At 42.0% G+C, this 22,448-nt stretch overlaps 1 protein-coding gene across 5 annotated transcripts in view; it reads left to right on the plus strand.

Annotated features, from left to right (window-relative positions):
- The window catches only part of AMOTL1 (angiomotin like 1), a 131,869-nt gene that overhangs the window by 102,448 nt on the left and 6,973 nt on the right, over window positions 1-22,448 (plus strand). For all 5 annotated transcript variants that reach the window (XM_027821835.3, XM_043529170.1, XM_037889715.2 and 2 more), the window contains 5 exons: window positions 4,739-4,888; window positions 12,053-12,243; window positions 14,710-14,835; window positions 20,404-20,630; window positions 22,109-22,381. In XM_027821835.3, the coding sequence (XP_027677636.2) occupies window positions 4,739-4,888; window positions 12,053-12,243; window positions 14,710-14,835; window positions 20,404-20,630; window positions 22,109-22,381 (967 nt within the window). The remainder of the gene's footprint in view (window positions 1-4,738; window positions 4,889-12,052; window positions 12,244-14,709; window positions 14,836-20,403; window positions 20,631-22,108; window positions 22,382-22,448) is intronic.

Below are 22,448 nucleotides of genomic sequence, written 5' to 3' on the forward strand. Positions count from 1 at the left end.
GTCCCAACCCGCAGTTTGAGAACCCCTGGTGTAGATGTACTTACATAGGGAGAACATTTCTGATAAAAGAGGGTTCTTTGATCTAGCAGACAGACAAAAGCATAACAGTATCCAGTAGCTGAAGATGAAACTAGACAAATTCAGACTAGAATTAAGGTGTACATTTTTAACAGCGAAAGTAATTAACCATTGGAGCAGTTTATCTACGGGGGTTCTAGCTTCTCCATCATTTGAAGTCTTTAAATCAAGATTGGATGTCTTTCTAAAAGATCTGCTATAGCTCAATCAGAATTTATGAGCTTGATGCAGGAGTCACTTGGTGAAATTTTATGGCCTGTGTTATGCAGGAGATCAGACTAGATTACCATAATTGGCCTTTCTGGTTTTATCTATGAACAGTGTAATGAGGGAACTTCTGAATAAGGATAAAAAGGCTATGGGACCTTGAATGTCTATACAGAGCAGATCAGACCTTGGAGAGAGGGAGGGTTGTCCAGTGGTTTGGGTGCTAGCTAGGACTTGGGAGATCCAGGCACAATTCACTGCTCTGCCACAGAGTTCCTGTGTGACCTTATGCAAGTCACTTAGTCAGTCTGGCCCATATTTTTAAAGGTATTTAGCCACTGCTTCTCTCAGCAACATCGCCGCCGCACCTAACTGATTAAGGAGCCCAAATCTTATTTTCAAAAGGGATTTAGGCACTTAAGAGCCAGAATCCAAATTGGATTTAAATATTTCTTGAAAATGAGATTTAGGCTCCTAAATCAGTTAGGCATTGCAACACTGAGCGCAGCGGTGCCTAATTACCTTTAATAACCTTTAATAATAGTAATATGCTATTCCCACAAAAAAGGTTGGGGACCACTGGACTAGATGATCATAATGGTCCCTTAAAAACAAGAAGGAGTCTGGTGGCACCTTAAAGACTAACAGATTTATTTGAGCATAAGCTTCTGAAGAAGTGAGGTTTTTACCCATGAAAGCTTATGCTCAAATAAATCTGTTAGTCTTTAAGGTGCCACCAGACTCCTTCTTGTTTTTGGAAATACAGACTAACACGGCTACCCCCTGATACTTGACATAATGGTCCCTCTGACCTTAAAATGTATAAATCTAAGGCTAGATACTGGTTGAGCCAAGAGAGAAACTTTTTTCCTGATCACTGGGCCAGGACCAGCACCTGGATAAGTTTACTGATCCTATGAATTTTTCTATTGTTCCATTAAATGTTTCTTGCTCTAATAAGTCATGAGTTATTGGATCATAAAATCATATCATTCTTATTACGCTCTTGCTTCTTCACACACAGTTCAGTTCTAAGCTGACTAGCAATTATTTCCCCACCAAATTTCTCCTGTTCCGTTTAGCAAACATTTTTCACTTTGATTTTTAAAGGTATTTGTGTGCATTTGGTGATTATGAAATTACAGACTGGGTAAGGATGTCAGAATTGCCCAATAATAATAATAATTCATTATTATTAATGGACAAGTGAGCTATATTTTTGTGTATAATCAAAAAAATTGTTAACAAAGGGCTTGATACTGTGAACACTTCAGTGCATTCCTTTACTATAGTGAATAAAATTACTCACATGCTTAAGCATTTGCAGGGCTGGAGCCTAAATTCCAACTACAAAGCAAAATTTTGCATTTGGTTAAATCAGTGCACTTCCTTTGCAGACAACAGGGTTTCTCAGTTATGAATGAGAGATAATTTGGCTTGGAGTGTCTTTATTGCTACTGATGATGAATGAGGGAGAAAGAATCCAGCTTGACTCTCTGATCCCAGGCTCAGTTTGTAGGGCTGGCAGTTAGTAAAACCATCTTTTTGCTTGTAAACTGAGCACCTCTGATCAGTAAGCCAGAGATCATGAACATGGAACCCCACAATACCACTCTCACAGAGTCACACACCCCTTGGGAATCTAATCTTCTGATTGCTTCTGGACATTAGTTCAGATTCTAATCTCATTCATACCAATGTAAATCCATTGAAATAACTGCTGTTTACAGCAGTGTAATGGAGATGAGAATCTGGCCCATTGTTACTGAGTCTAGAAAGGCTGCTTAGAATAAGTTTTGCCTTGCACCTGTATTGTAAAAAAACCTCCATCAATTTCATTCTGATTTTTGACTTGGGTATTTTATGGTCACAGAAAACAATTTTGAGGCATAAGACTCCATTGTCAGTATAATCTATGGGAAGGTACATAGCTTGATCTAGCATTGTGCTGAAAGAATTCCACCTATTCTGGATGAAACACCTGAGCCCCCGCTTTATAATTGCTAAGAGCTTCATGCAAAGGACCACATTCAGGAAAGCATTTGCAATCCATAATAACAACTGTTATTGGTCCTACAAAACCCAGGAAGAAAGCTGCATATTCTGGAGCGCCATCTAAGAGCACATTATCTATTAACTAATTATTGACTAGAGCTGGTCTGAAATTTTCTGGTTCTTTTTTTGGGGGGTCAAAAAATGCCAGTTCACACAAACTAACACCATTTGCAAACCCGGATCAGGTTCAAGGAATTTCCTGACTCAAAAAAAACAAAAAGGTTTTGAATTGTTGAAATATTTCACTTTGACATTTTCAAAATGAATAATTCCAGTGTTCCAGTTTGAGAGGACTTTTTGCTTTGAAATTTAAGCTCATAAGACCAAAAAAAAGTTCTGAAAAGAAGGTCAAAATCAAAATGAAATGTGTTGAAATTATCATACTGAAACAATTCAATTGACTTGAAACGGGGAAAAAAATTGGTTTCCCAGTTTGCAAAAGTTTAAGATTTTGACTTTTTGTCCTGATCTGAGAGGTGCAAAAATATTAAACTCTTGAAAATATTTGTGAAACTGGAAAACTACTGTTTCCTATTCACATGTATACAGGCATGTTTCTTTATAGAGCACTCTTCTAACGATAACTGTGTTAAACATTAGTCTTTCAATCTCCTATCTGGACTGTAAAATGTGCAAAGAACCAAAGCCACATGAGCACAAATAAATGAGGAAGAGTGGGAGTGTCTGTGTATCTAGACTAGAAGCCAGGAATCCGGTGTATGCTAGGAATTAGCTGTGACTTTGGATAGTCATATTAACCTCATATTGTCATACTGTGACTAAAGTCATATTAAACTCTCTGTCTCAGTTTCATATCTATCAAGTAGCAATAATCACACTGATCTCTGTAAAGTCAGTATTTAACAAAATCCAAACTATCTAACCCCAAGTCCTGGGCCGAGTGAACTTTTCAGTAAGGCTAGAAATGTTTTTAATTGGTTTGGACTTGCAGCCTTGCTTTATGCTACTTGATTTTTTCTGTACAACACAGCAGGTATGTTTTGAAGGCGATTAAACGTTTAAATTGTTGGGATGGAAGAACAAGAACACAATATCTCACCAGAGAGAGGCATTGCAGCCCGCAGGGTGAAGTCTTGAATCTGTCTGCAGCAGTCAAAGTGATATGCATGCAAGTTTAGGGTTAGCATCCAAGCTCCATGGGAAAGAGGACTGTATCTTTGTCACTCTTGATAGAAACAATTTGCATTTTGGATTACACTGGGACTGATCCTGAGAGGTGCTGAGTAATTGCAACTCCAATTGACTTCACTATACCCCAGGATCAGGCCCATTTTTTGTCCTAGTTGCTTCCCGAGGATCAGTTTTCACAGAAGGCTTTGATGCCCTTCTCACTGACATGTGCCTTAGGCAGTCTGTGGCATATCTGAACTCTTCCCCAAAGGTTCTAAGGCATGTTAATCCCCATCATAGATTAATATCATTTTAACTTGTTGTCCTGCAATTACCACTTCTGTAGCACAGTGGGAGGCGGCAAGAATAATGGCTCAGATAGCAGCTATGATGCACCTAATACCTGCATCCACTTGCATGCCTAAAAGGTCACAGAGAAAGTCTGCAGTCCACTCCCACAAACTCCTATTAGGGTATGCTACTTGAGCAAGTCAGGATTAATCTCAGGCCATAAAATGCTAGGTTGCAGAATCCTCATGTAACACTGGGCCTATAAATCACTCAGTGCATGCATTAGAAGTAAGAATGGCTTTAACTGATACTAACAGTCACTCATATTCATCTGTATGACCTAGCCCTTGGTAGACAAGAAAACATCTGGAAACCGTCCAACAGATGTATATCTTCAGCTAAGGGTCTGCAGATGCCTTTCCCATCATCGGAGACTGGATCATGCAGATATACAGGGTTCAGATTTATGTCTAGAATCATAGAGTTGAAGGCTAGAAGGGACCATTAGATCATCTAGTCTGAACTCCTGTATATCACAGGCCAATTAAATTTCACCAAGTTATCCCCTTATTGAGCCTGATAACTTGTGTTTGGCTAAAACATAGATCTTGATTTGAAAACATCAAGAGAGGGAGAATCCGCCTTTTCCCTTGGTACTTCATCCAGGTGATTAATTACCTCACTGCTAAAGATGGGTGGCTAAATTCTAATTTTAATTTGTCTGGCTTCAGCTTCCAGCCACTGGTTCTTGTCATGCCGTTCTCCACTAGATTAAAGAGCCCTTTGCTACCCAGAATTTTCTCCCTGTGAAATTTAGGTTCAGTGAAAGCCACATTTACATGCAACATGCACATGCCAGTGATTTATGAGATCATATCACAACCTGATTCATAGACATAAACGTTCATGTCATATTTGTTTGGCTTCTGCTCTTCTGTTAATGACACTGTGCCCTCCGCTTGCGCTCTGCCCCCAGTTGCGTAAGAAGCAGGCCTATGTTGAGAAAGTGGAGAAGCTGCAGCAGGCTCTGACCCAGCTCCAGGCAGCATGTGAGAAACGGGAGCAGATGGAACGGCGATTGCGCACGCGGCTGGAGCGGGAGCTGGATTCGCTGAGGATGCAGCAGGTGAGAGGCTGATTGGTCGTGGGCCACAAGCACATCCATCCCGATGCCTGAGTAAATAAGGACGGAATGCTTCATGCCCTGTACCCCTGGCATTACCTCCAGGATGTGTCTTGGCAATGAGAACAGGAGGACTGGCCTCTCACCCTTTGCCACCATGATGATAGTAGAAACAAGAATGGTATTTTATTTGCCCGTCCAAAACAATTTCCTTCCCCCCTCTCAGTGAGTGGGTGAGTGCAGTTTTGTGAGGCTGAGTTAGGGGGCGCTTCCAAACCCTTGCTTGTTTCTGCAGTGCTCCGTTAGCTCTCAGTGCCTTTTTCCATCAGTTTGATGCAATGGTTGCAAGAGTTTCTCTCTGAAGTTGGCCACAGTTAGCTAAGCCCTTTTGTGAGCTCCACATTGGATTAATGATGCAGTGCTTTCTCTGTGGGGCTACCCATGAAAGCCATTTGGAAGCTACAGCTCATTCAGCATGTGACAGCCAGCTTGCTTAGGAGCATTAGCCAAAGTGCATATTACACCAGTGCTTCAACGGCTGCCCTGCCTCTATTTGATTCTAGGCACAATTCATCATGATCCTTAAAGCCCTGCCTGGCTGAGTCCTAGTTATAAGAGGGACCACGTCTCTCTCTATGCAGCATTGTAACAGCTGAGGTCAGCTGAAGTGCTCTCACCTACAGATCTGAGTATCTGGGGGTAGACTGTTTTCAGAGAAGGACCCTTTGAGAGGTCCTTAAGGCAGGTGCTGAGGTTAGATAGCAAAGTACATGATGACAGACTGCTGATCAGGCCTGCATGGTGTGAATATTCATATAGCAGTCACTCAACTCCTATAGTCATGACCCTACATGTTCTTGCCTTGGTGTAAAACCTGCAAAGACTCTTGTTGGTTGCTAAATAAACCAAAAAGCAAACCAGCTCAATGACAAGCTAAACAAATACAGGAGCATGTTGGCGAATTGTCATATTCTTAGGATTTTGGAGAATTGTCATATTCTTAGGATTTTTATTTTTTTTTACCAGTCCCTCTAGAGAGATTCAAGAATTCCTTGACTCCATGGGCTGTTGTCAGGGCTCCTGCATTAGAGCTGTGTGAGCACCTGGTTGAGTTTTAAAGCTCTGAGTTTTCCATGCAGCACTGAAGCAGAAACCTGGATGCTTAATACTGATGACTTGACACGTACCACATACTTTTTTCATTTTTTTTAATCAGGACAGTCATTTTTAACTATATCAAAGGTCACCGTGATGGAAATTTCTGGATTTTAGATGAATCCTTCACTTGGAAAAGCCTCTTCAGTACTGACTTTAAATAGGGGATTATTTATTATTTCTCCACCATTTTTGCTTGATGGCGCTTGGCTCTCTCCAGATGCTGAACAGACACTAGTTACGGCTCCATAGTTAAGGTTGAGTGTAGTTTTGCACTGAAAGTAGGGATTCAACTGCTTTCATATCTATGGAGAATACAGTGTATCCTCCCCAAAATTGCTTTTCAAAAACTACCCTTTGCACCAGATCTGTTCAACGGGGAGGATAGGTGGGAAAAACTCTGTATGTGTGTACAGGTGCATGCAGAGGAATGTAGGGCTTGAAGGAGCGAGTGGGAAACGGGTGTGTGTGTCTGTGTGTGCAGGGGAATATGGAGGGTCTATGGGAAGGAGAAACTGGGATGTGTGTCCAGGGGAATATGGAGGGAGTGGGGAAGCTGGGGGGAGGGATGCAGGAGAATGTGGGGGACAGGATGTAGGGGAAAAGTGGGGAATGTACTCCACTTTATTGCGTAGCTGTGGCAGGGCAAAGCAGCTGTAAACCCATCTGTACTGGTTAGTATGCTCTGGCTGATTTGTGCTGCTCCAGGGAGGTGTAAAGCAGCCAAAGCACACTGGTGAATCTGGCTACAAAAGGCTTAAAATAAATAAATAAATAAATAAATAAATATGATGTTTTAAGGTTGATATTACACATCTTCATGTCATTAGAAATATCGTAAGGCAACATTCTCTTTTGTTTCCTATTTACGGTTTAATGTATGAAAATTGTAATTAAAACAAGGAAATTCGGAGACAAAAGCAATGCTAATCTGAAGTCAGGTTTGAGAGTACATATATCAATCATTTAGGGTAAAACACATTACAGGAATGTTGCAGTTATCCCTCAAACAAGCCTAATAAACCTAGGAAATTCAGATTTCAGGCTAACCTTACCATAATAAAAATATGGTATGGTATGGAAATGCAGAATTGGAGCACTCAAACAGCCTTTACTCTGCCTTGTGGTGAAACAATGAGTGGGGTGGGGTGGGGAAGGAAAGCAAAAAAAATGTAATGTGCTTCAAAAATCAATCTAATTTGGGACTAATCACTAAAATCCTTAGCTGTAATCATATGGTTATTGCATGATGTCACTAAAGAGCAGAGTTAAGGTCCTGAACTGGGACCAATGTAAGTAAGGAATGCATACGCTCTCCAGCCTTAACTTTGGCAATTCCAGACTCTTAAACACTTCACAATTCAACCGTATCATTTATAAAGCTTTGGGATTTACACCTGCTGAGAATCTGACCCATAGTTTTTCTGATGGACTTTTACTGAAAATGCAAGTTACTATCAAACGGATCCTATAGAACCAAACACTCAAACAGCATTTAGTAGCATTTTCAGTGTAACATGACATTGATTTGGTATATGGAAATACACGCACAAATTCAGAATAATTTACATGATTACAAAGGACCATTTCTTCTGCTACTCCAGTAAATTATTTATATATGGGTTAAAAACAAAATTGGATGGAGGTGCGGAGACATGGTTCTATGAATGCTTCCCGGGATCTCATGGGTTTTTTGGGGAGCTCTGCATACAAGTGTTTGAGCCTGTACTTTTATGCTTAGTTGAACTGTCTTAGCACAGTTACTCATCTAGATAAGTAACTGCCTCTCTCGCCTTCACTTATCACCACCTCCTCAAAACAAATCGTAATGTTATTTTGGGGAGTAGATTAGTTCATGACAAAGAAAAAGCATTGAAGAGTTTGCAGAGAGAATTCCCAGCTGGCAGCTAGCACTGAGATCAGAACATGTGACTATTGGCTGCTGAGGGTCAGCGAATGGATATACTAGTGCATTAAGCCACCATTTGAGAAAAACAGCTGAAGGGTGTAAAAGGGAACATAACTGAGGCATGACATGTAGTTTTAACTTAGAAAGTTCACACATTTCCCACTGTCGAGAAACACTGCTGCTGCCAGAACCCTACTGCAATCAGGGCTTGTTATTGCTAAGACTTGTGGCAAATGGACACACTGCTACACAGTGTTGTTGCTTAAAAGCAAAGGACCTGATTCTGCTCTTAGCTACATGGGGGTAAATCAGAAGTAACTCCATTGACTTAAATGGAGTTATAACAGTGTAAAAATCAGTGTGAGAGGTGGATCAGGGCCCCAAAAGAGAAGATAGTTGCAGTTAAGAAACATTAAAAAAAAATCTTATTTTCAGTGTTTGAATATCAGAGAGCCACATCAGTCTGTGGTGTAATCAGAATGGGCTTCTGGATCAGGCACTGGACTTGGGTTCAGGGGATCTAGGATCAATCTCTGGCTTTGCCACAGACTCTCTGTGTGACCTCACAAGTTGCTCAATCTCTTTGTACCTCAGTTTTCACCGGGAAGGTGGGAAATCTGCAAATATTTCTCTACTTCACAGGGATATTGGGGGGATAAAAGCATAAATACTGGGCAGGCTACTATAGTTAGTGGCTTGGAATTGTAATTAGCATCATGTTTAAAGTGTCGTAATTCTGGAACACCTTTTCCCTTCAGATTTTCACTTCAAAAAATTGCCTTGGCCTCCCAGCTAACCTGCTGGGTTTGAGGGGAGGCTGGTATGAATGTTTGGGTTATTTTTTAATTTGAGAGAGGGCCAAAACAAGGTTTATGATGAACAACTAGCTCTAATTGTAACTGTGGGGTGAGTCCCATCACTCCATAAAATGACACCTGCTATCCATGTATCACAGTCATATCTACGGAATATTGAGTCATGCCAAATAAAATAGACTTTTACTACTTTTTACCCCAGTGAGCTTTATAGACCCAGTCCACCTGGGAGAGAATGAGCTGGATTTTATTCTGGCTCAGGTACCATCAACAGAATTATTAGCTAAATTCCAAATGGCCAGTCTTTATTGTTGATGATGTATGTATCCGGGAAAAAAGGACCTCTTAACTTTATATTCCAGGTTGAGTTTACAGGGTTGGCATTTATTTTGATCTGAAATTAATAAGACACTCTACACATGGAGTTTCAGGGTACAATTTTTACAGAGTGGAATTGCTCTGTAAAAATATGGTCATACCTTCCAGGACTGACATTATCTGAAGCATAACTGATGTTTTTGTTGGTGAAGCATCACAACAGTTGCCCCCAAAGGATTGTTCCATAATGGATTGTTCCAGAAAACTTCTTCCAAAAAAGTCAGTTTTACCCCAAAGCCAAAGTCTTCTCCTACATTCCTAAGTCATGTTTTCTGTCATCAAGAGGAAAGGTTCCCAAACGAAGAAATAGAGGCTGTCGTATTTTGTGACATGAATTCCAGAGAATGGAAATGTAGGTTACATGGTAACCCCTGAGTTCATGGTGTTGATGCATCACATAGGGCCTGCCTTGCCCTGGGCAGCTTGTACTCTTATACTTACAACTCTTATACTTTATAAAACACTTCCATAATGTCTACTCTCTGAAGGTCTCAGAGAACTTTACAACCCTTAATTCTCACACCATCCCCTATGGATTAGGTAACTATTGTTATCCCCATTTTAGGTACAGGGAGGTTAAGTAATTTGCTTAAGGTCTTACTTTCACTGTTCCATACAGAGTTCCTGTGGGAGCTGAAAACCAGCGTTTTGCTCAGTTTCAAACCAGGGACTTTTTGCATGCTAGATAAACACACGAACTGCTACACTACAGAAACCACCTCCTAAGATCGTGTGGGAGACCCAGGAATAGAGCCAAGGTCTTTTAACTCCCCATCCTCTGCATTAGCTTCCCTGCTTTGGATAAACAGTTTTCTATTCTATCGGGTTCTTTCATCCACTGTGTCCATTTTGCTTATCTTATAACTCTGAAATTTCAAAAGATGATGCCAAATGAGATAATGCGTAAACAAACATCAGTGTTATCCATAACATAAAAAAGCTTTATCCACACTCATGGATTGATCTCTGTATCTTATGATGATGCTGATCATGGAAGTGCCATTAATGTGCTACGTGCAGTAGAGGTACTGTAGCTGGTATTAAGAATGCTCTATAAACTCATATGTTTAGGGGAGTCGGACAGTCTGAAACTGGTGCTTAAGAAGCCATAGTAGATACATGGGGCCAGATCCCCAGCTGCTGTAAATTGGCATAGATCCATGGCCCATAATAGTGGCCAAGTGCCATTTAATTTAGCATGCTATATTGCTTTGCTTCTGGGTTAAATTTAACTATTTCCGATTCCCCTACACATGTTGGACACTCTCTCCATGCATGAGAGAAGTGTGACAAAGTGTCAGCAAAAGAGGTATTTTAATGCTAGGTTTGGAGTATCCCACGATGCCCTTGCATTCCAGGAGGAGCAGCAGGAACCCTAGTTCTGTCAGCCTGGTTCAGCATCCCACGGAATATGTGATGGCCACAGTGAGCATCTGGAAAGCCAGTCCTGCCAGCACATTTGTCAAATGTAATAACAATGGAACACAACCTTTGCTTGCATTGCACCTTTCCTACACACTGCACCCTCCAGCTGCTTTGCAGTGCAAGACAGCAGCCATTAGAGAGGTAAAAGACAAAGGGTGGGACTTTTTAAAGTGCTCCATGTAGGTGCTGCAAAAGTCCCTGGTAAAACTCCCGTTAACTTCCATGGAAGCAGACTTAGGCAAACTCTGAGTTCTTTAGAAAATCCCACCCCACATTTTCAATCTCAGGTTTGAAACTTTAACTAACTAAACTCTAACTTTAGGCCCCAAGCCCCAGATTCTCAAAGGTATTTAAGGACCTAATTCCCATTGAAAGGAATGGGGGTTAGGCGCTTAAGTACCTTTGACGATGTGGACCCAAATCCATATTTAGGTACCTGTTTAAGTGGATGGATTTTCAAGTGTGTTGAGAACTCTCCACTCCCACTGCCTTCATTTGGATTTGCAAGTACTCAGCACCTCTGAAAAGCTGGCCTCTGATGTAGGTGCCCTAACTTGAGGCTGCCAGGTTTGAAAATGCCAGCTTAAAAGACAGCAGGAGGAGAGAAAAATGAAGGAGCCTGGACATGGCGGATGAGAGATTTGAAAAAAGATTGCAGGCCAATAAGGGAGAGAGACTCCGGCAGGCTCTCTCAGACAAGGCTGATCTCTTGCACAGACAGCGTGGAGATTACGTGAAGGAACTGAGGAAAGAAGGGAAAGGGGCATAGAGACAAGAAGTCAGAACCCTGTGCAGTCCATGTGCTGTTTCAGCTCCCACGCATGCTGTAATAGGCAGCAGACATGCTGTCTCTACTAGCCTATTTCACAATTCCATTGCTTTTTCAGCAATCCATCAAGTATGTGATATGGGCAGATGTATGCCTGGGATAGCAGCTCAATTCTTTCACCAGCTCATGCAGTATATGCATGTGCGAGGGTGAGCAGCCAGCTCAATCAGCCCATGAGGTATTAACACTCCACGGTGCAGAGCTGGACTGCTCCACCCCGTGAGGAGTGTGCCTGCTATGGTGGGACCACCAGTTCTTTTAGCCTCTTTCAACATCTTTTAGCCCTCAGTCAGTCACCTTCAGGAACTTGGGGAGGACCCCACCTTCAGCTGGAAGTTTTACACACGCCATCTGTAGCCTTGCCTCCTTTGCTAAGCAATAAACCAGCTTTCCTGATGCTGTTGAGTTGCTAGGGACAGTTTCTAGAGCAAACTTGCATCTCACTGGTTGTAGGCAAGAACTATTGGGTCACACTTTGACAAGGAGCCCTATTTAAGCTCTGATCGCCAGGGTGGCTACTGATTCAGCAACAGGCCACCCAAAAGGTTGAAAGCCCCTGGGTTTGTTTTGCAGAAGATTTTGTAGAAGAGGTGCCTGCAGCTCTCGTGTTGGTGCAGGCTGAATATCTTTCGTTGTTTCCCTCTCCCCAACTCCAGAGACAGGGGAACTACCAGGCCGAAAGCCTGCCAGAACACAATGCCCCAGCACTGATGGAGCTAGTGCGGGAAAAGGAGGAGAGGATTCTGGCTCTGGAAGCTGACATGACCAAGTGGGAGCAGAAGTATCTAGAGGAGAGCACAATCAGGCACTTTGCCATGAATGCAGCAGCCACAGCAGCAACAGAAAGGTAAGATCATATTGTTCTAGGCAGTCAGCAATACACTCAATCAAATGAGGCTTTGTATAGTAAAAAGAAGTGGGTGTTTTCTTAGGGACAAATCTGGCGTGGTTTATCCAGTCATGTGGTCCCATTCACCATAGCAAGACCATGAGGCCTTGCCATTCCGGGTCAGGATCAATGGTTCATCAAGGCCAGTGAACCAGCCTCCAGCAGTGTCCTATAGCTAGGGCCCTGTGTAAATCATGATTATTATTTTTTTTAGAAAATTCACAACAGCGTAAATGGCAAAGTATTGAATTTCATGGAGTTTGCACAGAATGAAGTTTACAAATAATGTTCATCAGTTTCAAGGACAGAAAATTCATTGACTATTGTTACTTGTAAAATTCATTCCATCCTTGAAATGGACTTTGCTGTAGACTTTTACCTTTTAAAAAAATATTTTAAAATTACAGTTTGAAGGCATTTTCACAATTTCCATGCCCTCCAGGAAATCGTGATTTACACAGGGTCCTACCTGTAACTGTTTCATCAAAGGAAGGCAGAAGTTTTCCTTAATAAACCTGGTTTAATGTACTTGGCATGTGTGGGGAAGGAGAGGGAATTTTTCTCCATAGTATTAAGGGCTCACAAAGGAATTTCCCTCCATTTACTGCCAGATACTATCAAGTATTTCACATAGACCCAGGCATTTTAATTACCCAAAAAATGAGTGTATTCACTGGGGGCTTGATTTTCAGAGAGGTATGTCATGGGGCGCACCACTCACTGCCTGACTGCCTTCTGGTACTCTGGGGATTAGCTTGAGGCAGACAACCCCCCGTCCACGGTTTGCACACCGTCACCCTGTCCACCTGGAGCTCCTCTCACAGCATCCTCTTCATGGCTCGGCCCTGTGGCTGTGTCACAGGTTACCATCCCCCTCCCGGGGGAGGTTTAGCTCCTTCTCTCGCTCACTGCCTCAGTGCCACTTGCCCAGTGGCTGGTAGGGGAACCCAGGCCCACGCTCTTCTCTAGGTTCCATCCCAGGGACCCTCAGTTTAGCAATCTGGGCCTTCTCTCTCTGGCCTCACTGCTCTATCCCAGGGCTTCTTCCTACTGTTGGTTCCCCTTTTCTTCATAGGCTTACCAGTTCCCCAACACCTCCTTCCTCTTCCCAGGTAGTGTCTGCAGTCTCCACTCATTCCTCCCTTTCTCCTGGGTGTGTCTGCCTTTTTTCCCAGCAGCCCCTTCTGCTTCAGCTCTTAGCCTTTATAGACCCTGCCTATTCCGACCCAGCTGAGCTTCCTTAATCAGCTGCCTAAGGGGTTAATTGGCACATCTGGCCTGCATTAAACCCTGCAAGGTGAGCATGGGGTAGTCACCCCATCACAATGCAAAGTACCCACAACTCCTGTTGACTTCAGCTAGACTTGTGGGTGTTCAGCACCTTTTCAAATCAGGCCGTTTGTGTCTTCAGAATAGGGTTTTTAATATTTCTGTCACAGGTAATACAAGGCATCGTCACTGATGTGTACTGGCATCTAAAATATCATAATTAAAAGGACCCTATCAAATATTTTAGATCCTAAACGTAGGTATGACTTTATAAAAGAATGTAAAATAAAAAACAACAAAACCCAGGTTTGCAAAATTTCACATAAAATACGTTTTTTAATCAATTATATATCTTTCTTTATATAAATGTTTTCTTGAAAATTTTCCCCTATGGCTTTGGAAACCCAAACATCCTAGCTTTGTGCTAGTGTATGAGAACCAGAAAGTGAAACTTAACTTGAAACAGGAAATTAACTTGATCTATCTCATTTTCTCATCCAGCATCGAAGTGCAGAAGCAAACAGCAAATTAGACTTAATGTGCTGACTCTTGTGATTTTCTTTCAACCTTCACATTATTTGGTGTTTTTCTTAAAGCCCCAGCACATAGAACCAAGTGATTACATGAGAATCTCTGCTTTCATTAATTTTTTAAATTTTTTCTAGCCCTTGTGATTGTACAGGAAAACATGAAACATGATTCAAGTGTATTTCAAAGGCTCAGAAACCTGAGGGGAGTTAAAAACAATCCACAGTTCATTTATTTATTATTTATATCACCAGCTAAGGATTTATTGTTTAATATACTGGACCAGGTCTTCAACTGATGTAAATCAACATAGGTTCATTGAACCCAAGAGAGCTGAGCTGTTTTAGACTGGCAGAGGATCTGGTCCATTATTTTTATCTTGACAGTGTCCTTTAATTTTAATTCATTTTAGAACATGAGATTTCACCTCCAATTTGTTCCCTCCCACCTTTTCTTGTATTTTCAGAAATCCTCATTTCACTGGACTATTACACCCTCCAAATATAGCTGTAGATTTCCATTGTAACGTGAATGGTGAAAAAACGGTTGCATGCCTGTTTGTATCAAAAGAGGCCTTTTATTGAACCAAGTGACACTAAAAGGTGTGGCTGTGTCTTGTGTTGCTAGGGATACCTCAGTCATTAACCACTCGCGGAATGGCAGCTACAACGAGAACTCCCTGGAGGTTCGAATATGGCAGGAAGAGGAGGAGATTGTTCAAGCCAATCGGAGGTGTCAGGACATGGAATACACGTAAAGGACAGCTTTAAATACTTACCGCGGGATTTGTGCTAAAGGTCTTATCATGAGATCCATAGCGTCCTAACCGCTTGGATCCTTGGATAAGCTAGCCCACGCGTCATTTAGCCCTTTGCATGCCAATAGGCCCATTCTAAAAAGAGGGATTTTGCTTCAGTTTGTCTTCTAGTCATTTCACTCTTCAGCTATTAAAAGACAGGGATTAGGTTCTGCCTCCTCCCCTCCCTGGATTTAAACCTTCTTCACATAATAGAGAGACCTTAAAAACGGATGGCTTCCTCACTAGAAAAAGGAGGTTGGCATGAGCTTGCATGACCTCACTCAAAATTCTGACTTTTTAAACCAAGACTCTCTAGTAGCCAGTGCTTTAAATATGACTTCATTGCTGCCCAACCAAAAAGGTGTGTGTATGTATCTGATATCTCTCTGAGTTATATGAAAGGTACCATGGCAAGTAGGGACAAACCTTCAAAACTGAACAGCTGAAGTTGAACCCACACAAAAATGCATACACAAGTATGGGGATGGACTTCACCTGAGTAAGGAGGGAAATAGACTTCTAGGATGGAGGATGTTACAACTGGTCAAGAGAGCTTTAAACTAGGAATCTGGGGGAGATGGTTGGGAGATGTCCAGGTAATCTCCACACCGGATTTTAACATTGAGAGGGAAGAAAACGAAGTAAGAAAGGATACAGTCGTGGGTAGGAGAATGGACATAAGGAGGAAGGGTAGTGTACATACCAGTCTAATAGGTGATACTGGCGGTAGAATGTCTGTGCCTAATCGGGTAAAGAATGTAAGCAAGGCCAAATGGCAAAAATTAAGATGTTTGTACACTAATGCGAGGAGCCTAGGTAACAAAATGGAGGAACGAGAGCTACTGGTGCAGGAAGAGAAACCAGATATTATAGGGATAACAGAAACATGGTGGAATAGTAGTCATGACTGGACTACAGGTATTGACGGGCATGTGCTGTTTAGGAAACACAGAAATAAAGGCAAAGGTGGTGGAGTAGCATTGTATATCAGTGATGAGGTAGACTGTAAAGAAATAAGAAGTGATGGAATGGATAAGACAGAGTCTGTCTGGGCAAAAATCACATTGGGGAAGAAAGCTACTAGAGCCTCCCCTGGGATAGTGCTTGGGGTGTTCTATAGACTACTGGGATCCAATCTGGATATGGATAGAGACCTCTTTAATGTTTTTGATGAAGTAAATACTAATTGGAATTGTGTGATCGTGGGAGACTTTAACTTCCCAGATATAGACTGGAGGACAAGTGCTAGTAATAATAATAGGGCTCAGATTTTCCAGGATGTGATAGCTGATGGATTCCTTCACCAAGTAGTTGCTGAACCAACAAGAGGGGATGCCATTTTAGATTTGGTTTTGATGAGTAGTGAGGACCTCATAGGAGAAATGGTTGTAGGGGACAGACTTGGTTCGAGTGATCATGAGCTAATTCAGTTCAAACTAAATGGAAGGATAAACAAAAATAGATCTGAGACTAGGGTTTTTGATTTCAAAAGAGCTAACTTTAAAAAATTAAGGAAATTAGTTAAGGAAGTGGATTGGACTGAAGAACTTGTGGATCTAAAGGTGGAGGAGGCCTGGAATTACTTCAAGTCAAAGTTGCAGAAACTGTCAGAAGCCTGCATCCCAAGAAAGGGGGAAAAGTTCATAGGCAGGAGTTGTAGACCAAGCTGGATGAGCAAGCATCTTAGAGAGGTGATTAAGAAAAAGCAAAAAGCCTACAAGGAGTAGAAGATGGGAGGGATCAGCAAGGAAAGCTACCTTATTGAGATCATAACATGTAGGGATAAAGTGAGAAAGGCCAAAAGCCATACAGAGTTGGACCTTGCAAAGGGAATTAAAACCAATAGTAAAAGGTTCTATAGCCATATAAATAAGAAGAAAACAAAGAAAGAAGAAGTGGGACTGCTAAACACTGAGGATGGAGGGGAGGTTAAGAATAATTTAGGCATGGCCCAATATCTAAACAAATACTTTGCCTCAGTCTTTAATGAGGCTAATGAGGAGCTTAGGGATAATGGTAGGGTGACAAATGGGAATGAGGATATGGAGGTAGATATTACCACATCCGAGGCAGAAGCCAAACTTGAACAGCTTAATGGGACTAAATCGGGGGGCCCAGATAATCTTCATCCAAGAATATTAAAGGAACTGGCACATGAAATTGCAAGCCCATTAGGAAAAATTTTTAATGAATCTGTAAACTCAGGAGTGGTACCGTATGACTGGAGAATTGCTAACATAGTTCCTATTTTTAAGAAAGAAAAAAAGGTGATCCGGGTAAGTACAGGCCTGTTAGTTTGACATCTGTAGTATGCAAGGTCTTGGAAAAAAATTTGAAGGAGAAAGTAGTTAAGGACATTGAGGTCAATGGTAATTGGGAGAAAATACAACATGGTTTTACAAAAGATAGATCGTGTCAAACCAGCCTGATCTCCTTCTTTGAGAAGGTAACAGATTTTTTAGACAAAGGAAATGCAGTGGATCTAATTTACCTCGATTTCAGTAAGGCATTTGATTCGGTTCCACAGGGGGAATTATTAGCTAAATTGGAAAAGATGGGGATAAATATGAAAACTGAAAGGTGGATAAGGAACTGGTTAAAGGGGAGACTACAACGGGTCACACTGAAAGGTGAACTGTCAGGCTAGAAGGAGGTTACTAGTGGAGTTCCTCAGGGATCAGTTTTGGGACCAATCTTATTTAATCTTTTTATTACTGACCTTAGCACAAAAAGTGGGTGTGTGCTAATAAAGTTTCCGGATGACACAAAGCTGGGAGGTATTGCCAATACAGAGAAGGACCGGGATATTATACGGGAAGTTCTGGATGACCTTGTAAACTGGAGTAATAGTAATAGGATGAAACTTAATAGTGAAAAGTGCAAGGTCATGCATTTAGGGATTAATAACAGAATTTTTGTTATAAACTGGGGACGCATCACTTGAAAGTAACAGAGGAGGAGAAGGACCTTGGAGTATTGGTTGATCACAGGATGACTATGAGCCGCCAGTGTGATATGGCCGTAAAAAACCTAATGTGGTCTTGGGATGCATCAGGCGAGGTATTTCCAGTAGAGATAAGGAGGTGTTAGTACCATTATACAAGGCACTGGTGAGACCTCATCTGGAATACTGTGTGCAGTTCTGGTCTCCCATGTTTAAGAAAGATGAATTCCGACTGGAACAGGTACAGAGAAGGGCTACTAGGATGATCCGAGGAATGGAAAACTTGTCTTATGAAAGGAGACTCAAAGAGCTTGGCTTGTTTAACCTAACCAAAAGAAGGCTGAGAGGAGATATGATTGCTCTCTATAAATATATCAGCGGGATAAATACCACAGAGGGAGAATTATTTAAACTCAGTACCAATGTGGACACAAGAACGAATGGATATAAACTGACCATCAGGAAGTTTAGACTTGAAATTAGACGAAGGTTTCTGACAGTCAGAAGAGTGAAGTTCTGGAACAGCCTTCCCAGGGAAGCAGTGGGGGCACTAAGCTTGATAAGTTTATGGGAGGGATGATATGATGGGATAGCCTAATTTTGTCAATTAATTGATCTTCAGCTATTAGCGGTAGATACGCCCAATGGTCTGTGATGGGATATTAGATGGGGTGGGATCTGAGTTACTCCAGAGAATTCTTTCCTGGGTGTCTGGCTGGTGAGTCTTGCCCACATGCTCAGGGTTTAGGTGATCGCCATATATGGGCTCAGGAAGGAATTTTCCTCCAGGGCAGATTGGCAGAGGCCCTGGGGGGTTTTTCGCCTTCCTCTGCAGCGTGGGGCACGGGTCACTTGCTGGAGGATTCTCTGCACCTCGAAGTCTTTAAACAGTGATTTGAGGACTTCAATAGCTCAGACATAGGTTAGAGGTTTGTTACAGGAGTGGGCGGGTGAGATGCTATGGCCTGCGTTGTGCAGGAGGTCAGACTAGACGATCATAATGGTCCCTTCTCACCTTAAAGTCTATGATTCTATGTTAATAAATTGGAAAGGGTCCAGAGAAAAGCCACAAGAATGATTAAAGGATTAGAAAACATGCCTTACAGTGATAGACGCAAGGAACTCAATCTATTTACCTTAACAAAGAGAAGGTTACGGGTTGACTTGATCACGGTTTATAAATAGTTGGTCCTTCCTGGCATGGAATCAATGAAAGCAGGAGTTGGTACAGAACCTGTCTATGCACACGCAAGTGCCCATTTGCACATGCAGTTTTCCCATTTTGAGCATGCAAATGCAAATATGTATGTAGCACGTCCAATTACTTGTTTGCTAGAGCTGCTCAAAAAATTTGTAATCAAAACTTTTTTGAGAAAATTTCTGTTTTCACAGATATTTCCCAGGTTTTGTTGAAAAGCAAAAAAAAGCCAAATAAAATTCTGACAAAAAATTTCATGTTCTTCAAATTTTTTTTCAGAAAATAAAAATATAATTTAACCGGTTCTATGTTTTTCATCTTATAGACATGTGCATGCATACACACACACAGAGGACTTGAAATCAGTGGGAATTTTGCCATTGACTTCTTTAAGAGATGGATCAGGATTTTATGTTGCAAGTGCAAATTAGGCACTCCATTTTGAAAATGACAGCCTTAAAGTTTCCACCTCCCTTATGTGTTTATTTAGACCATATGTGACATTTCTTTTTTAAAACCCTCCCAAAAAACATCTGCTGTATTTGGCTATATTTCATAAGACATGATTTTCATTTGACTGGCATTTTAATTAGTTAGTTCAAACCTTTTCAGTTTGATTCAGTCTTAAATTCCCCACCGCCATGTTTCCACAGCCTATTCTCAAATAATTGATTCTTTATCATCTTAAAACACTTTCAGGGTCTATAGAAGAAAGCTGTTGGGGCCTCCAGTTAGTTGGAAAACACAGACCATTAGTTGTTTTCACTGCTTTCAACAGAAACTAAGGGCCCAATCCAATGCTCACTGAAGGCAATGGAAGTTTCTTTCATTTATTTCAGTGGCAGTTGGTATGGGCCCTCAGAGATTTGGGCAAGACAATTTAATTATTAAAATCTTTATTTCAATCTATTATAGGGCCAGCTCCTGAGGTTTTTACGCAATTTTAATTCAGTCTACCTTGATTCAGACAAAACTCCCCAATGGCAGTCTGCCACAGTAAAGAACTCAGGATTTAGCCCAGAAGTATTATGGGGCAAAGAAAATTGCTCCTTTACCTATCTGAATGATCTCATCAGCCCACAGCATCTTTAGGACTATTTTTCAGATTATTCTTGCTAGTTTATTGAAGTAATATCAATGGATCAGCTTAATTTAAATCTATTTAATCTTACAAAAAGATTGTAATAGCAGGAAATATTGCCCAGTTAAGCTGTGCAATTGCCCTCAAAGGAAATGATGGAAATTTCATTGTTTGAGTTGCTTAAAACTGGAAGGGGTAAAGCAGCAGAGAATGTACTACAGGGAAAAGGCAGCAGTGGAATAGCTGTGATCTAGAAGTTATTTTCCATCTTTGCAAGCAGAACATTCATATTTTGGCAGGATAAAGAATCTGCATGCAAAAATAATTGAGAAAGATGCCATGATCAAGGTCCTTCAGCAGCGTTTGCGGAAGGATGCTGGGAAAACAGACAGCACAAGTTTACGGCCTGCTCGATCGGTCCCGTCCATCGCTGCAGCAACGGGTGCGCATTCCCGCCAGACCTCTCTCACCAGCAATCAGATAGCTGAGGAAAAGAAGGAGGAGAAGACCTGGAAAGGAAGCATAGGTGAGCACCAATTTGAGCGAGGCATTGGCAGTGCAAAGGGTTTCAGTGGGAGGACGGCTTAACAAGTAAAATCTGTCTGTGGCCAGAATAAGACTTTGAGGGTCAGCTTTGAAAGTGTGATTGGTCACTTTCCACAAACAGTTTGAGCCACCACCCTTTGTGTTCAGGCACAGCTGTACTCGCCTGACAACCATACCCAGAGGAATGCATATTTCATGGGAATCAAACCTACTCTGGGCTAGGAAAAGTTGCATTAAACTAGAGAGCAGACAGCACTTTGGATAAGTTTCAGAGTAACAGCCGTGTTAGTCTGTATTCGCAAAAAGAAAAGGAGTACTTGTGGCACCTTAGAGACTAACCAATTTATTTGAGCATAAGCTTTCGTTGCATCCGATGAAGTGAGCTGTAGCTCACGAAAGCTTATGCTCAAATAAATTGGTTAGTCTCTAAGGTGCCACAAGTACTCCTTTTCACTTTGGATAGGAATTTGCAATGTAATAAGGGAGGAAAAAAAAGAAGGCATGCCATTTTGGGCTGTGTGCAAAAAGGCATTGCAATCCAGCAATAGCCCCTCTCTACATGACACTGCGGAGACAGCAATTTCAGAATGCTGTGTTCAGTGTGCTTGGTGTCAGAACAGTGTAGGCAAACGAGAGGGGGTACAGAGAAGAGCGATTGTTCTGAAAGGACTGATGTATCAGATGAGCTAAAAACCACTGAATCTGTACACCTTGAGGAAATAGTTTCTGAGAGTGTCATGGCAACCACATGAACACCAAAGAAGAAGAAGAACAGTGCAGAATATAATGAGTGGTAATGGGATCAAAGGAAGGGTCTTGTGCTTTTACCTGCTCATACAGGCTGCGGGAAGCAAATATGCATGGGATCGAGTGGGAATGTGAAAGACTGGCAATAGAATCTTCAGTGTATGCTCGTCCCGTCCCGGGTAGCCTTCAGCAGCTCCTCTATCCCAGCTCCGCAAGGTTGGGCCTCCATGGCTTTGGGGAACGATGGAAGGGGTGCATAGCAACGGCTGTATGAGGCGCACTTTATTCTTAACCAGTCAGCTGTGCTCCTTTGAGAACCATGGGAGGAAGGAGAAGTTGGGTGGTACCAGAGTGGGGCCAGCACACCACTGAGAATATGTGCTGAGTGTCCAAATTCCTCATCCCTGAGGTGAATCTCACACCATTCCAGAGCTCTCTTTTCGCTCTAGGGGGTTTTATCATGGACTCAAGAAAAGGGACCTTTTAAGCTGACTATTAGGAAAATCTTCCTGATAGTGAGATCTAGGAGGCTGTCTCTCAGGGGGAGCCTCCCCAGGTGAGTAGTGGTCCCCTCATTAGTGGATATATTTAAAACTACCCTGCACCAAAGCCCTGGAGAACAATCCTTCCCTGGGAGGAGGCTTGGCTGGGGGACCTAGCAGGGCTTCTCCATCTCTGATTTTACTAACATGATCGTTATTGTGTTTTTAGGGTTGCTGTTAGGGAAGGATCATCACGACCATTCATCAATCCCTGCACTGCCTCCCCTACCTCCCTCTTTGTCCTGTGCAGCCCCCTCGTTGCCAGTCAGCGCCTCGCATGCTAAAACAGGCAGCAAAGACAGCAGCACTCAGACTGACAAAAGCTCTGAGCTTTTCTGGCCAAACACTGCTTCTTTCCCAGGCAGGGGAAGGCTAAGCACCACCCCATCAAACAGCCCTGCCCTGAGACACACAGGAGCCAAAGGCACTAGAGATAAACTAGGTAAGTGATTCCAACCTTCATGGTACAATCAGTGCATTGATATTATGGTGACTCGCGCTATATAGGT

The sequence above is a fragment of the Chelonia mydas genome, chromosome 1, assembly GCF_015237465.2.
Source record: "Chelonia mydas isolate rCheMyd1 chromosome 1, rCheMyd1.pri.v2, whole genome shotgun sequence".
Lineage (NCBI taxonomy): Eukaryota > Metazoa > Chordata > Testudines > Cheloniidae > Chelonia > Chelonia mydas.